Source organism: Dryobates pubescens, chromosome 2, assembly GCF_014839835.1.
Source record: "Dryobates pubescens isolate bDryPub1 chromosome 2, bDryPub1.pri, whole genome shotgun sequence".
In the NCBI taxonomy this organism is placed as follows: domain Eukaryota; kingdom Metazoa; phylum Chordata; class Aves; order Piciformes; family Picidae; genus Dryobates; species Dryobates pubescens.
The window spans coordinates 41,197,738-41,213,081 of NC_071613.1; the positions used below are offsets into that span (position 1 = coordinate 41,197,738).

At 42.4% G+C, this 15,344-nt stretch overlaps 1 protein-coding gene across 1 annotated transcript in view; it reads right to left on the reverse strand.

Annotated features, from left to right (window-relative positions):
• The window catches only part of CNTNAP5 (contactin associated protein family member 5), a 303,945-nt gene that overhangs the window by 83,772 nt on the left and 204,829 nt on the right, over positions 1 to 15,344 (reverse strand). The window contains exon 13 of the mRNA XM_054176017.1: positions 3,990 to 4,190. Within this exon, the coding sequence (XP_054031992.1) occupies positions 3,990 to 4,190 (201 nt within the window). The remainder of the gene's footprint in view (positions 1 to 3,989; positions 4,191 to 15,344) is intronic.

A 15,344-nucleotide genomic window follows, 5' to 3' on the forward strand; every position in this document is an offset into this window, starting at 1 on the left:
ACTCTGTTCTGTTGTCTCCTCCAACCTGGTTCATTCTACTCTGTTCTGTTGTCTCCTCCAACCTGGTTCATTCTACTCTGTTCTTCACCTACCCCAAGCAGCTCCTGCTCCTCCCTCACCATCCTTCCGCCTGCCTAAACAGCTTCTGCTCCACCACCACCATTTTTGCACCCACCCCAGAGCCTGAGGCAAGACCCTTAACCATCCAAGACACCACACAAAGGAGCTCAGCCCGAGCAAGGAGGCCCAGCCAGCACCCGTGGATGATATTGGAGTAATCATCAATCATTGCCCTACCTAACCGGGGGGCCACCAGGCCCCCCGGCCTTTTTTTGGTCACCACCACCATCACCCAGTGTGCACCATGGAGGACTCACCAGTGATGAGAGGAGGATCCCTCAGCCCAAATGGGCTCAGCTTAGGGCTTCTGCCTTTCCTGAGGGGTATTTAAAAGGGGAGTGGGCGGGGAGGGCAAAGTGGCCACACCTGGGGTGGGAGGAGACTCCAACAGAGCTCAGGTGCTCTGGGGGTTTTAGAGTGGATGTTAGGAAAAAAAAATTCACAGAATGTGCTACCCAGGGAGGTGGTTGAGTCACCCACCCTGGATATGTTAAAGGTTGTTTAGACCTAGTGCTTGGGGATATGGTTTAGGGGTGAACCTTGTAGAGTAGGATTATCAGTTGGACTTGGTGATCCTGAGGGTCTTTTCCAACCTGAATGTTCCTGTGATTTCCTGTGAAATTGATTAGATTTCTTGCAGGAAGGAGAACTTTTATTGTTCTGTCAAGATCAGATATACCTCTGGGAGATGCCTTTCTATCAAACACTCATCAGTGGGGCTCAGTTTTGGGGGTATTAATGAGGCTGAATTAGGTCATGCAGTGGCCTACGAATGCAGCATTGCCATCAATACACATACATCATATACTCACTTCTGAAAGGTCTGCAGTGTGGTTCATTAACTGTAATTACAAATTACCATACTCTGGCAACAGCAGGAGAACATAATGCTTCAGGCATCCTAAAATCTAGGCCAAATCAAGAAAGAAAACCCAAGAGCTGTGATTTTTGTTCGGTTGCTCTGGTCCCAAATCATACTCCTTCCAGTCATGTCTGGACATAAACCACACAGGACTTCTGCACTTAGACCAGCAAAATGCCCTAGGGCTTATTCACACTTGTAGCTCATCTTCAAGTTTAGGAATGAAAATTCTTTAAATCTCAGAGCTTTAAGACACTTATCAGCACTGCTGGGTCTCTAGATTAAAATATAGCAGCAGTTCAATAATATCAATTAATAGAACAATTTAAGGCTTTGGGGGAAAAATGTCTGTAACTTAAAAATTGTTAATAGTCAGCTGAGAACAAATTGGTACCCATATCTTGCCATTTGAGGGTTGGATGTGATCTTAGAGGTCTTTTCCAATCAGAACAGTTCAATGATTCTCCAATTTCAAGAACTCATATGATTTATTTTTGAGTATGCCCTGTCTATTGCCAAACTTACATAGCCTGAGGCTATTGAGAATGCTCAGGATGAAAAATTAAAACTACAATTAAAAAGCATACAAAAGGAATTAAAATAAGAGGGGGAAAAATGATGATGTCTGCCACTTGCACAGCACTGGATTGTATATGTATGTTATTTTAATGATTTATCAGCTGAAGCTTTACTGAAGAGTTACAAATTGCACAGTTCTGTTGTGCTCAACTGTCAGGAGCACAGCGGCACTGCAGCAGCTGGAAGAGTGGAGCTGGGCTGCTGGACACTATCCCCTGTCATTCTTTCCCTGGAGGAGTGAGTCACAACTTTGGAGAAGTGCTGAAGGAGTTGCCTGCTAGGAATCATCTTAGTCATTCTTCCAGTTGGTACATAGCTTTAGTCCTGAAGCAAGATAGTTTATATATGGTCAATTTAAATGAGATTATTACTGCTGGAATTTTGGTTTTGTGGTGGCTTGTTTGTTTGTTTGTTTGTTGTTGGGTTTTTTTGGGGGGGAGGTTTTTTTGGTTTTTACCCCTGGGGTTCTGGGGGTTTTTTAACTTTTTTTTTTCTTTCTTTTGGGTTAATTTTTTTCTTGTTTGTTTAAAGGAAAAATTAATTTGGAGCCTTAAAAAGTGTCCCTAGCTTTACAGAAGGCACCAGAGGTATCGCAAAATCCACTAGTGTACCTTTCTGCATATGCATCACCAAGTACTCACAGTAACATGCAGAATTAAACACATGCAGACCTGCTCTAATACTGTGGCCTTCCTCCTTACAAACAAAACATTTTGGAAATAATTAGCCTGCCATTATCGCTCATTAACGCATCGTGCGGAGTGGGACACAGAAGACAGCAACACTGAAAGTTACACATGAGCAGTTACGTCTGCATTTTGTTTTCCTTTTGTGCTCTACATTTAATTCTTTAAAAAATTATTAGCAGTAGAAGCAGCTCTTGGCTGGTGAGGTGTTTTTAGGCCCACCTGCAGCTAAGCACCATGTGGCCACTCATGTGGCTGCTCACATGACTGCCCACCCCTGTCCTCCCCACCCCTGTCCTCCCCACCCCCAACCCCAGTAGGATGGAAAGGAGGAATTGAGAGCAGAATGCAAACCCCTGCAGGCTGAGATAAGAAGAGTTTGACAGAGCAATAAAAATAATGCATTAATAAAGGAATAACAACAATAGCAAAAAAGTAGTATCTAAAAAGAGTAATATAACATGGGACACACTCACTCGACACTGCTGACGCTTTGCTGCCCATGCCAAACCACCAGGTAACTGCCCAGCTGCTGTACCAGCCTCCCTCCCCCAGCTCCCCACTTTATATACTGAGCATGACTGGCTGCTCAGCCAAAATTAAATCCCCTTGCATTACACACTGGACTTGAATCCATTCTTCAGCATCATTCACCATGTGCACTCAGGTCCTTGTGTAAGAAAGCTCACAATCTTACAGACTGTGAAGTCCCTTGCAGACCTTACATCAGAGGGCAGTCACTGCACACTTGTATCCAAGAAGGTTGACCCTGGCTGGACACCTGGCTGTTTTGTCACTCCCCCTTCTCAGTGGTAGAGGGGGAAGAAAATACAATGACAGGCTCATGGGTTGAGATAAGGTCAGGGAGGGATCACTTGATGTGGGGACAAACTAACTTATTGCCAATCACATCAGAGTAGGGGAACAAGAAAATTAAAATTAATCCTAAAACAACTTCCCCCATCCCTTTCCTTCTTCCTGGACTCCCTATTTCTCTACCTCCATGAACTTCTCCAAAATGCTCCAGTGTGGGTCCCTTCCACAGAGTGCAGTCCTTCAGGAATAGACTGATCTAGCATGGCTTTCCCATGGGTTCATACTGGGGCCCCCACCAGAGTGGGCTCGTCTCCTCAAGATGGAAGCACAGCCATCCAGCTGGGCTACAGCCTCCTTTGGGTATCCACCTGCTCTGGCATAGAGTCCTCCATGGGCTGCAGGGGAATAGCCTTGGTGACATGGGCTCCAAGAGAATCTCTGCTCTAGCACCTGAAGCACCTCCTCCCTCTCTTTCTTCACTGACCTTGGTGTCTGCAGAGTGGTTTCTCTCACATATTCTTACCTTGCTTTTTGGCTTCGATTGTTGATTTGCCTTTTTCCCCTCCCATTCTTAAATATATTATCCTGGAGGCCCTAAAACCATCACTGATGAGCTCAGTCTCAGCCAACAGTGGGTCTGGAGCAGCTGTCTTGGAGCCAGCTGGCACTGGTTCTGCCAGATGCAGGGGAAACCCCTAGCAGCTTCTCAGAGAAGGCACCTCTGTAGACCATCACTGCAAAAGTCTTGCCACAAAACCCCAATATAATGTAAAAGACTTTTAACTCTGTTCTGTATTGCTATTATTTATTTGTTGTGTTTGTCTTTTTTTTCCCTTCCCCCCCGCCCCCCCAGTCACAGTGCAGCCTGTACCTGCTGTATAATCAATAAAAGCTAACAAGGAAAGATTTGGGATCATTGCACTTACTCGGAGTATTCAGCAGACGTGACTTTTTGCAGTGGTAGGCTGCCTCCTGCTCACAGTACTCTGCACTGTTTATCACGGCTTCAAGCTGCTCTGCACTGCTGTTGTAGTTAAAGGACATGGCGTAGGGCTTCTCCAGATCAGCTGCTTGGGCTCTGGTTAGCCTTGTATTGTTGTGCTGCACTATAGTCCAGATCTTATCTTCTGTTAAATGAAAAAGGAATGAATGGGAAGTTAACAGCAAAAAACTTACAAGCAGGGAACAAAAAAAGCCAAACCCAAACCAACCCAGCTGTCATCTAAAGCTTTACTGCATTGGAAAGAGCATCAGCAGGACTCTGGGCTCCAAAATGTTTGCTCTGTGATGCAGAAATATTAGAGGTCAGTGTAGCCCCCAGAGGTGTTCTCCCTGAACAAGCTCAAGAAAACACTACTGCTGAGCAAGAGAGAAATGACAAGCTTCCCAGGAACAATGGGAGATATTCAGTATCTTCTATTGCCATGTATGTGAAAAAACTTAGGTACCCTTCAGCTGGCTTTGGCCCTGAGAGAAAAGACATAATAATACAGCTCATGGAGTAACATTCATCTTTTGCAAACATAGCTGAATTTGAGAGCACAGCCCACGCTGTTATAACATGAAATGGCAGTAGACAACTGTGGCTCATGAGCTTGCACAAACTCACCACAAGCAGAAGCCACAATCTCTTGTCAGAAAGCTGAGAGTGTGTTCTTACATCCTAGCTGGAAGTCAGATCACTCATTTTACTCTGTTCCCAGATTTTTATGTGTAAGTTGAATGATGCTGTGCTTGGATGATGGTACAGAACAACATATGACTCAGCATTTGAAGTTAACTGTAAATGTTGATGCTTTTGCACAATGAGGAACCCATTCTGATCTCCTTCGTTGCATTTACTAACAGAGAAAGGGATTTCGCAGGTGACAGAAATCAGCATCTAGGCCTAAGCACAACCTGCACCGTAATAACCCATCTCATGACCAGCTTGGCATGATAACGAGAACATCACAATTAGAAGCAATTACCTTAGCAGGGAGGCTGTTTCCCAGCTGGTTGGGGTGAGATGGCAATGGGCAAGATAACAAGGACAGCCTGAAAAGCCAATCTGCCAAGCTGACCCACAATAAAAGGCAAACTGTTTAATGAGGATTAACAGGAATAAGCCCTGCACACGTTCCACAATGTTATTAAGAGTCACAACCAGTAAAATTCCTCTTTATCAAAGACTCTACTTGCCTAGGGAGGATACAAGATATTGACAGGGTAAACATGTGAGGAAGCAAATTTTAATCATTGTATGAGGAAGACTTCAGTCTTGCAGAAATTTAAGGACAGTTACAGAGGAAGTGGCAAGATCTAGACAAGAGATTTCTATTTTTATTAAATCCCTTCTCAGTCTTCTCCAGACTAAAGAGCCCCAGGGCTCTCAGCCTCTCCTCACAAAGTAGTGCTCAGTATTCAGTATCACTAAGGTTGGAAGAGACCTCAAAGATCATCGAGTCCAACCTGTCACCACAGACTAGAGTAGGGAGGCCACTACTGCCCACTGCAGGCTTGAACTCACAACCTTCCCATTAAGGGTCTTATGTGCTACCAACTGATATGTTAGATTGTTAGATATGCTTCAGTGGTGAAACCCTAGGTAATGCTGAACTGAATCTTTTCTAAACTCATCTTTAAAAAACGTGCATTTGAGTATTCAGATAATTTTACCAGATTACTTTGTCTGCATTCTTGCAGAACATGAAGTTTCCAGTTGCTCTCCAATACAGACATGACAAGCCCAGTAGGTTTTATGGATACGGCAGTGCACCGGAGTTGAAGTGTTTTCTGCTCAACTAGAAATATCCCACAGAATACTTCTAGTAGAACTTTAATAGGAGTATAAAAATCCTAAATGAGCTATCTGTGCAAAAACACTTAGGTAATTTAGTATATTTTTGTTATGGAGGAAGTCAGATGACAGGCAAATCACAACCACCATCTGGAGACTACTTAAAGAGGTCTGTTTCAAGACCTGGCCACAAGTTAGGGAGATATGACTCTTCTGGTAATGTATGACATTAATTGTAAGGACAGTAAGCTTGGCAAATCATACAATCACTCACAACATTCGCATAATTTCTATCATGGCAGACAGAAAGCTTGAGCTCATAGATCTGTAATTCTGTGTTTCTTACTGAGTTCAGGATGCTTCCTGTGGATGTTTTGAGTTGGAGCCCAAAGAAACACTGCTGCAGTGTGTGATACAAAAAAGTTAGATTAAAATCACAATAAATATTACAAACGTATTGGTTGTAAAACTTGCCCTAGTGGCTGTTATCACAGGCAACACTGTAGCACAATACCCTGCACAATCCTGCATATATTGCTTCCAGAACAATATAATTCAAAGACTTCATAACACACATCTTGTATATCTGAAAGTAGTGATTCTTATCATCCAGAGTTTCTCTCATTTTTTCCTTCTAGTCTCTCAAAGACTGACATGAACAGAGTGGATTTTTCAGACAGTTGAAGGTGAACTAACTTTACTCTCAATGAAGTGAGTAGAATTTGAGTTCCTGCCCTTACTGAAAAGGTGAACATCAAGTTGCTGACACTATAAGCAAGATGTAAAACCAAGAGACAATGTGACGAACTCATTTCCGAAATTTCAGGTGGGCAGGCATAAGCTCCTCCCCACCCAGAGTTATTAACATACTATTGATAAATTGCAATAAAAGCTACACTCACAGGAATGACTACACTGTTGCTTGGGAAGTACAACACCCTAATGGTAGAGTTTCAGAGTAATTTTCAGGCTGTGTACTTCTACACCAGGAAAAGTGCTATGTAGGTGTCTGAAAAGCCAAAAGCATCAAGATCTAGTAATTTAGAAGCAACAAAGGCTTACTAAGAAAAAAACTATGAAAAGTAGCATCACACAAAACAGTCTTCTAAAGAATTGTCTGAAACGTAATTAATTGACCTCTGGAATTCATTTGGGCAAGGTACCGGAGAACATACCATTAGTGTCAAGCACTCATTGCTGTCCACATTGCTGGACAATGCAACATATCTTTCTCTTATTTTCCTCTGTGATTGTTCATTAATTTTCAATGGCCTTCTTATCATTACAGCTGCACTCAGCTGTACCTCTGAGATCTGAAATTTGACATTCAAGTACTGGTTTTCTTCACAGGATCCTTTAGAAATAAGAATCTAACTTCAGATTTTTCCATCCCCTATTTTGTGATGGGAAAGACAAAACAAAACTTTCTTTCTGTACTCACTGTAATTGTGATTTAGCAAGTACATCAAAGTGGAAGGGAAAAATTCCAGAGTTATATTTCAGATATCTCCTAATCTATACATCTGATCTGTTATGTGTACTACTTTTGCAGATGAGATCTGTGGTTTGCTGGTCATTTCGACAAGTCCCTCTTTGCTGCATCTTTCAAGTAAAGGTAAGCATCAGTACAGCTTAGCAAAAAAACCCATACCCTTGGCTCACTGATCTAGCAAAAGGGAAGTCAGTGCCACCAGCAAGCATACCTCTGGGACAGCAAAAACTGCTATAATTCAAAAGTTTGCTTCTTTTCCCTGTGCACAGTTGACATAGAAAGAGCAAAGAAAACCACATTGTCTGCTATATTATTTATTTTTTTTACCCCAAAACAGAACAATGAAAAAGACTTAAAATACTTGGGAGTCTGAAAGGAAGTCTTCAGATTAGAAGGGTGACCAAAAGTGCCAAAGATCACAAAATCACAGAAAATGTCTGATTGGAATAGACCTCAAAGACCATCCAGTGCAACTTTTGACCCAGCACTGAAGGATCAACACTAAACCATGGCCCTAAGTGCCAAGTTCACATGCCGCTTAAACACCTCCAGGGACAGTGACTCCACCACTGCCCTGGGCAGAGCATTCAAAGGTTTAATAACCCTCTCTCTGAAGAAGTATTTCCTAGCATCCAGCCTTAACCTCCCCTGGTGCAGCTTGAAACCATTTCCTCTAGTCCTGTTGCTTGTCACCAAGGAGAAGAGACTGGCTCCCTCCTTGCTCCAGTGTCCCTTCAGGTAGTTGTAGAGAGCAATAAGGTCACCCCTGAGTCTCCTCCTCTCCAGGCTCAGCAACCCCAGCTCCCTCAGTCTCTCCTCATAGGGCTTGTGCTCCAAGCCCCTCATATTTAATCAACTGTCAGCCAGAACCCCCAGGCCCCTCTCAGAGTTGCAGCTTTCCAGCCACACATCCCCAAGTCTGTAGCTGGCCATGGGGTTGTTGGAGGGAAGATGCATGACCTGAAGAGCTGCTGACAGCAATGTTACAGAAGGAAAAGGAAGAGAGACGTATTCAACTACCTCAGCCATGCTTTTTCCCATTTCCAGGTACTTCCATTCAAGAAAGAGGGATGTGAGGTCTAGAGGGGCCCTATGAAACATGCACAAAGTCACACAAAACTTGTTTCAAGAGGAAGGGATTACGTTCACATCACAGTAAAATAAACAGAACAAGTTTCTTCTTTCAAAAGGATATCTGTTTACATGTGGCAAATGAGCCTAAAAAAAAATAAAATGAGATTTTAGTTTCAGACAGAGTGGAAGAGCTGACACTGCTCCCTCCTGCATCTCAATTGAGGGAAAAGTAATTAACAGCTGGAGGGCAGTAAATCTTCAGCCATTCCAAGACAAGAATGAGACCATGTGTACTTGCTTCTGTAGATTAGAAAACTACACAAAAATAATTCCAGTCTTTCTTCTGGAGACCTTTACCATTCAGGAAAACTCTTGGGCTTTATTAAAGCACCATTTTCACTACCTCAAGCCTGTCAGAATTTGGAAAAAGATCATACTCTTTTCTAAAATTCCCATGCAGAAGTTTAGCTGGAAATGCTCCCAGAATATAGCTGCCTGCCTCAGAATCGGGTCAAAGAATTACAGCCTTACAGCTTGATCAGCGTGTACTCTGAAGTTTACTGATAACAATCTGTGAGCTTGCATTTCCAGTGTGCTTCAGGACCTATGCGAGAAATGCAGCTGCATTCTGGACATGCACACAGATCACTACAGCTAGAAAGCAGTGCAGCACCTGCCTGCAACTAAGCTCCAAGACTTGCATATGCTTTTGCAGAGGCTTACCTCTGCATGGATTATGCCTATGATTTCTGAATATGGGGCTTCAAATACTGTTCCTCTTTCACAATATGAGAATTTAATAAGCAGTGACACTGTAATCATTGATGCATCCCAACTTGAGCAAAACTAGATCCTTCTAGCCATTTCCACATCTGGGAACTGTGAAACTAGCCAGATAAAGCTCTTTTCCTTTAACTCAGGTCTTTTCCTTTAATTCAACAAAGAAGTTATCATTATCTTTTCACATCTGTCCACCCTGTATTTTATTTTCTTGTTTACTCAGTTTAATGAACTCTCCCTGTATTTGTGAATTTGTGATGAGAATGAAAAAGCTCTTCTCCAGGCAAAGGTCACTGTTTATTTATACCTTCTATTATTCCACTTTATTATTTTATTACTTTCTCAGCTTGGTAACATTTCAAACCACACACAAGCTAAAAGTCATTCAATACCCAGTAGGGGAGTGCAGCCACATCATCTACTGCACAACCTGGAACAGTTAAATGCAGCCTTGAAAAGCAGATTTCCTAAATGCTTATTAAATTGTTCCATAATTTAAAGGTGACAATGCCTTAATTTCAGGGTAATGCTACAGCTTTATGATCTCACAGTTTTATTTAATGGTCCAATTTACTAAGATATTATGCTGCCTGTATTTGGTCCTAAGAGATGTTTTTACAGCATGGGACTGCAATGCATTCAGCATACTTTAGACCCTCCATTTGGCCTCACCCATAGTTCTATCATCTTGCTGGGAGCCTCCAAGTTGTTTTTGATGGCACACAAATTAAATTGTGGGAAATTAGAGCAGCTGCAAAACTGGTTTTCAATGAGTTCTATATTGCCTAATTCTCATTTTTATTCTTCAATTTGAAATATCTTTGTGGAACATATTTCACCCATACAAATTGCATCACTCCTTTGTGATTTAGAAGGTTTGTCACAAAACAAGATTATTCAGACTGATTAAATTGCCGACAAGCCAAACATACGGTAAATGCTACGTGAGAGAGAGAAAAATTGCTCTGAGAGCTCATATGATGCATTTGTTTCATGGTGCTCTGCATTGAATGCCAAATGTTGTCCTGAAAGCTGTACCTATAACCTCAAGAGTAACCACAGAAAAGACAGACTCTCCTCCTTGAACACTACACTGTTTAAAGCTGTAGTGGTTATTTAAGACAGTCACTCTAACATACATCCTTCAGAGAATATGAAGAGGCAATTTCTCATCACAAACAGCTTTAACTCATTGCCTCCAAGGAGGTGTTTTCTGAGCATCCTGTAAAACCCACCCATTTTTTTTTAATTATTATTTTTTAATCTACTGTTTTTTTCTGTCTGCTGGAAGACCCAACAGTGTGTCCTTTAGCAGTTAATTTTGTGCTCATCAGCCAGTTCCCATCTCCCCAGTCCTGCATCCAGCTCACTCTCCAATGGTCCTGGCAGACTACACCTGCAGGTGTGCATTTTTCCAGAATGCTCAAGCCTGGAACCATTCCCCACCTGTAAATCCCTCCTGACAGTCATCAGCCAGTACCAGGAAGGCATCATGCCCCCAGGTCTACAGACATGCTGCCCCTGCCCTGGCAGAGGGGGAAGAGCTAGGTTCCCAACTCTTTTACACCCCAGGCAGGAAGCTTGATTCTTTGAGCCCACAGTTCGAGGCATCTTAGTCAGAAGAATGGCCATGCCAGACAGTTCTAATGGATGAGAACAAGACTTTTTGTCTGCACACTTTGCACCCTCATCCTCCATGTTGTGCTGAAGTCCAGACTTGGCAAGGTGTTATCCTGCCAGCCTACTTCATTATGATACTCCATCTCCTCAGTTCCTCTAATACAGAGTATCCACAACAAACAGTAAGAAAAATTGAAGCAACAGTCACTGTACTACTTTCTATTGCAAAATGGAGACTTCTCCACTATGCTCAGATTTGTGACAGTAGGGTAGTCCTCTCTGACTTGTCTCATTCATCTTGCCACTAACTTCTGAGCACTGCAAATGTGACAGGAAAGTGATTAAGCTGCAGAAACCCTTGGTTGAAAGATAGAGGCTAAAGGAAAGTATCTACTGCTACATTCTTCTGTACTAAATCTTCCTTGTGGGGTCCTCCTGCAACTGTGACAGTGAAGAAGGCCTGCAGGACTTCTCCAGCGGTGCTCATAATAAACAACAATTTTGCTGTAAAAAACAAGGCAGCTGCTGACAGCTCAATGCCTTTGACATAATATAAGCACTAACATGTTTTCATTTTATGAAGTTCTGAAATACTTAATGAAAATTCAAACCAGAAATGCATAAACTGTCAGAACTACAGTGCCAGAGGACCTGCAGTGATTGAGAGGATAAATTGTAAATCTTTAAAGGCTGTCTTTAATCTAAACAGTAGTAAATAATTTGTAAAGGATTCTCATTTGTTGTTTTCTCCAGTGATTAAGTCCCTCACAAGTACAGAGTCCCTCACAAGTACAGAGACCAGGCTGCATTCAAAAAAGAAAGGAAAGTCAAACAACAAACAAGAAAGATACTCCAACACCAACTTCTTTAGGAAGTTCAGAGCTATAAAATCTTATCTAGATCTTTACCAGAATCTCAGGGAGTTTCACCATTTAAGTTCTTGTTCCACAGTTATGTAACGGCAGGTGATAAAACAATAATTAAGGGCAAGACAACCTCCTTTTCCTCCTTCTCTCTGTTATTGTCTCAGCCTAACCAGCAGCAGTCCATGTGAAAGTCTGCTATGTCCACGGGAAATGTGACAAGGGCTGAGTCATGTGGTGAATTCTTCAAAGTAAAAGGAGACAATTTCTTATGGTGATATTGATTCATATGTTACATAAGGAAAAGAACTGAGATTCATGCGTGGAAACAAAGGGAAAGTGGACACTATGGACAGTAATGCCACTAGCTCCATGATTATTTTGGATACATTATACAGAATACAGAATTAACCAGCTTGGAAAAGACCTTTGAGATCATTAAGTCCAACCTATCACCCAACACCATCTAATCAACTGAACTATGGTGCTAAGTGCCTCATCCAGTCCTTTTTAAACACCTCCAATGATGGTGACCCGACCACCTCCCTGGGCAGCCCATTCCAATGGCCAATCTCTCTTTCTGGGAAGAATTTCTTCCTAACATCCAGCTTAAACCTCCCCTGGTGCAGCTTGAGACTGTGTCCTCTTGTTCTGTCACTGATTATCTGGGAGAAGAGACCAACCCCCACCTGGCTACACCCTCCCTTCAGGTAGTTGTAGATAGCAATGAGGTCTCCCCTGAGCCTCCTCTTCTCCAGGCTAAGCAACCCCAGCTCCCTCAGCCTCTCCTCACAGGGCTGTGCTCCAAGCCCCTCCCCAGCTTTGTTGCCTTTCTCTGGATTATGTTCCTCTCTCCCTCTTTGTACAGTGAACCTTTCTTCACTCATTGTCATTTTTGTTTCTAAGGCTGAAGAGCCTTTCTCCATTTCCTATTTGTATTTCTTCCAAGTTGCCTCTCATTCCATCACTTTATGCCTGTATCCATTGACTTCTTCTCAAATCTGGCTTTTGGGAAGAATTTTTCCCCCCCTTTTTTTTTTTTTTTTTTTTTTTTTTTTTTTTTTTTTTTTTTTTTGATTAGGGACTGCCCTCAAATTCTGTGCTTTCATTCTTTGAAGTTTAAGTTCTAAGAGGGGCTCCTGGGCATTATACTGACGTACTAAGGCATCATGAAAAAGTGCATGAAGACATAATGGCATGAATGAGGGTGGTGGAACACTGGAATAGGTTGCCCAGGGTGGTGCTTGAGGCCCCCTCCCTGGAGATATTCAGGGTGAGGCTCAATGAGGTCCTGGGCAGCCTGATCTAGTTGGGGATGTCCCTGCTGGCTGTGGGAGGTCAGACTGGATGACCTTTGGAGGTCCCTTCTGGCTTGGATCATTCTATGATTCTATGAATCAATAGAATAGAATCGAATAGAATAGAATAGAATAGAATAGAATAGACCAGGTTGGAAGAGACCTTTGAGATCATTGAGTCCAAGCTATCATCCAACACCATCTAATCAGCTAAACCATGGCACCAAGCACCCCATTAAGTCTCTTCCTAAACACCTCCAGTGATGGAGACTCCTTGAGCAACCCAGGGAGATTGGAGTAGATGGTTTCTAAGGTCTCTTCCAACCGAAGCCATTCTATGACCCCAAAGGACACAAAAGTGTTGTATGGAGGGACTCACATGGAGAGCTGGGTCCTGTCTTCAACGTATCCATCAATGACTGGATGAAAGGACAGTTTCCTCTTAGCAAGTTTGCTGATGATACAGAACTGGGAGGAGTGGTTGACACCCCAGTAGGTTGTGCTACCATTTACTGAGACCTGCCCAGGCAGAGGAGAACATCATGAAGTTCAACAAGGGCAAGTGTAGAGTCCTGCACCAGGGGAGGAACAACCCCCTGCAGCAGTACAGGTGAGTGGGGACCTGCTGGAGAGCAGCTCTGCAGAGAAGGACCTGGGAGTGCTGGCAGACAACAAAGTTGTGAGCCAGCAATGTGCTCTTGTGGACAACAGTGTCCTGGGGTGGAGGTCCTTACCACAAGGACTCAGGTCCAGCCAGCTCTGTTTCGTAGTCCTATCTCTTTGTTACTCATCTGCTCCTTGTTCCCAGTGAAGTGAGTAAAGCTGTACCTCTGTAGCATTTTCCTCAAATAGCTGATCAAATAGTATACTGTAAGAGGGACTATTCAGACACTTAAAGTACTTAGATACTTCAGCTACAGATAAAACTTGCATACTCCTGAATTCAACCCTTTTTACATACCACGGAATATGCACTATATGCAAAACCAAAACATTGATCGTTGTTAGCTGACTGAAAAAAACCAAAAGGCTAGAAGCAATTTACAAAAAATTGCAAGTATAACTTGGGCAATCTCTTTCACATCTTCTCAGAATCCCTTACTTTGAGATTTAAACACAATTTGTATACAGTTTTCTGAGTTGGAGAAAATAGAGCTTTACATTTCGTGCATCAGGAAAACAGGCAATATTTGCATTTTGAGAGGATACTGCAAAACAGAGATGATCTGCAGCAAAGGCAGATATCTCTTTGTTCATTAATGAATTTTTCATTATGGTAGTTTCAAAAACAGATCTTGGACTAGCAGTAAGACCTTGGATAGGGATTCATTTTCCCCAATCTGTATACCTGGAAAACAAAAAGGGAAGAAAACAAAACAAGAAAACCACAAACAAAAAGAAAATGACAAACTATTTGAGAACTGGCAAATATTTGGCAAAGATAAAATGAACCATTGATCTAGTCATGGCAATTTCTAAGCATTACTGATTTGATAGCTTGCTGTCTACAACCACCTGAAGAGAGGTTGTAGCCAGGTGGGGCTTGGTCTCTTCTCCCAGGCAACTACCAACAGAACAAGAGGACAGAATCTCAAGCTGCACCAGGGGAGGTTTAGGATGGAAGAAGTTCATCACAGAAAGAGTGACTGGCCATTGGAATGGGCTGCCCAGGGAGGTGGTGGACTCACCATTACTGGAGGTGTTTAAGACAAGACTGGATGAGGCACTTGATGCCATGGTTTAGTTGATTAGATGGTGTTGGGTGATGGGTTGGACTTGATCCTGAAAGTCTTTTCTAACCGGGTTAATTCTATTCTATTCTATTCTATTCTATTCTATTCTATTCTATTCTATTCTATTCTATTCTATTCATCTGCATATAGTAAAACAGCATTGGTAAAGAAATAGAGTGACAGAATGACTCAAGTAAGCAAACCTTTCAGGTATCAAGGGTAAAATTTACTCTGGAGGAGACGAGGAAAGGTTACTAACAAATACTTTCCATACAGGACAGTAGAAAAAAGTACATGGATGTAGCTTGCATGTCTATAGACTTTGGGGAATATGATTATTAGCATTTAAATAGTACTCTAGACAGAACAATAGATTTCTAAGCAGCAAGAGAAAAAGAATAAGCTTCACAATCATAGAAAGGCTGTCAGACCAGAGGTTCAGAGGGTCCAGTAGATGTTTTCTATATTGATTGCTATCAGTCACTTCAGTGGGAAGAGAAGATTAGTTCAGCTGGGCTAATTAGCAAACAATCAGCCTACAAGGAAAATTTCTTTTCCAGTGCTGGTGGTTGTTCACTCCTCCAAAGCATGGCAGGATACATTGTCTCTGTACTTTATGCAAAACAATGTGGGTGCAGAGTA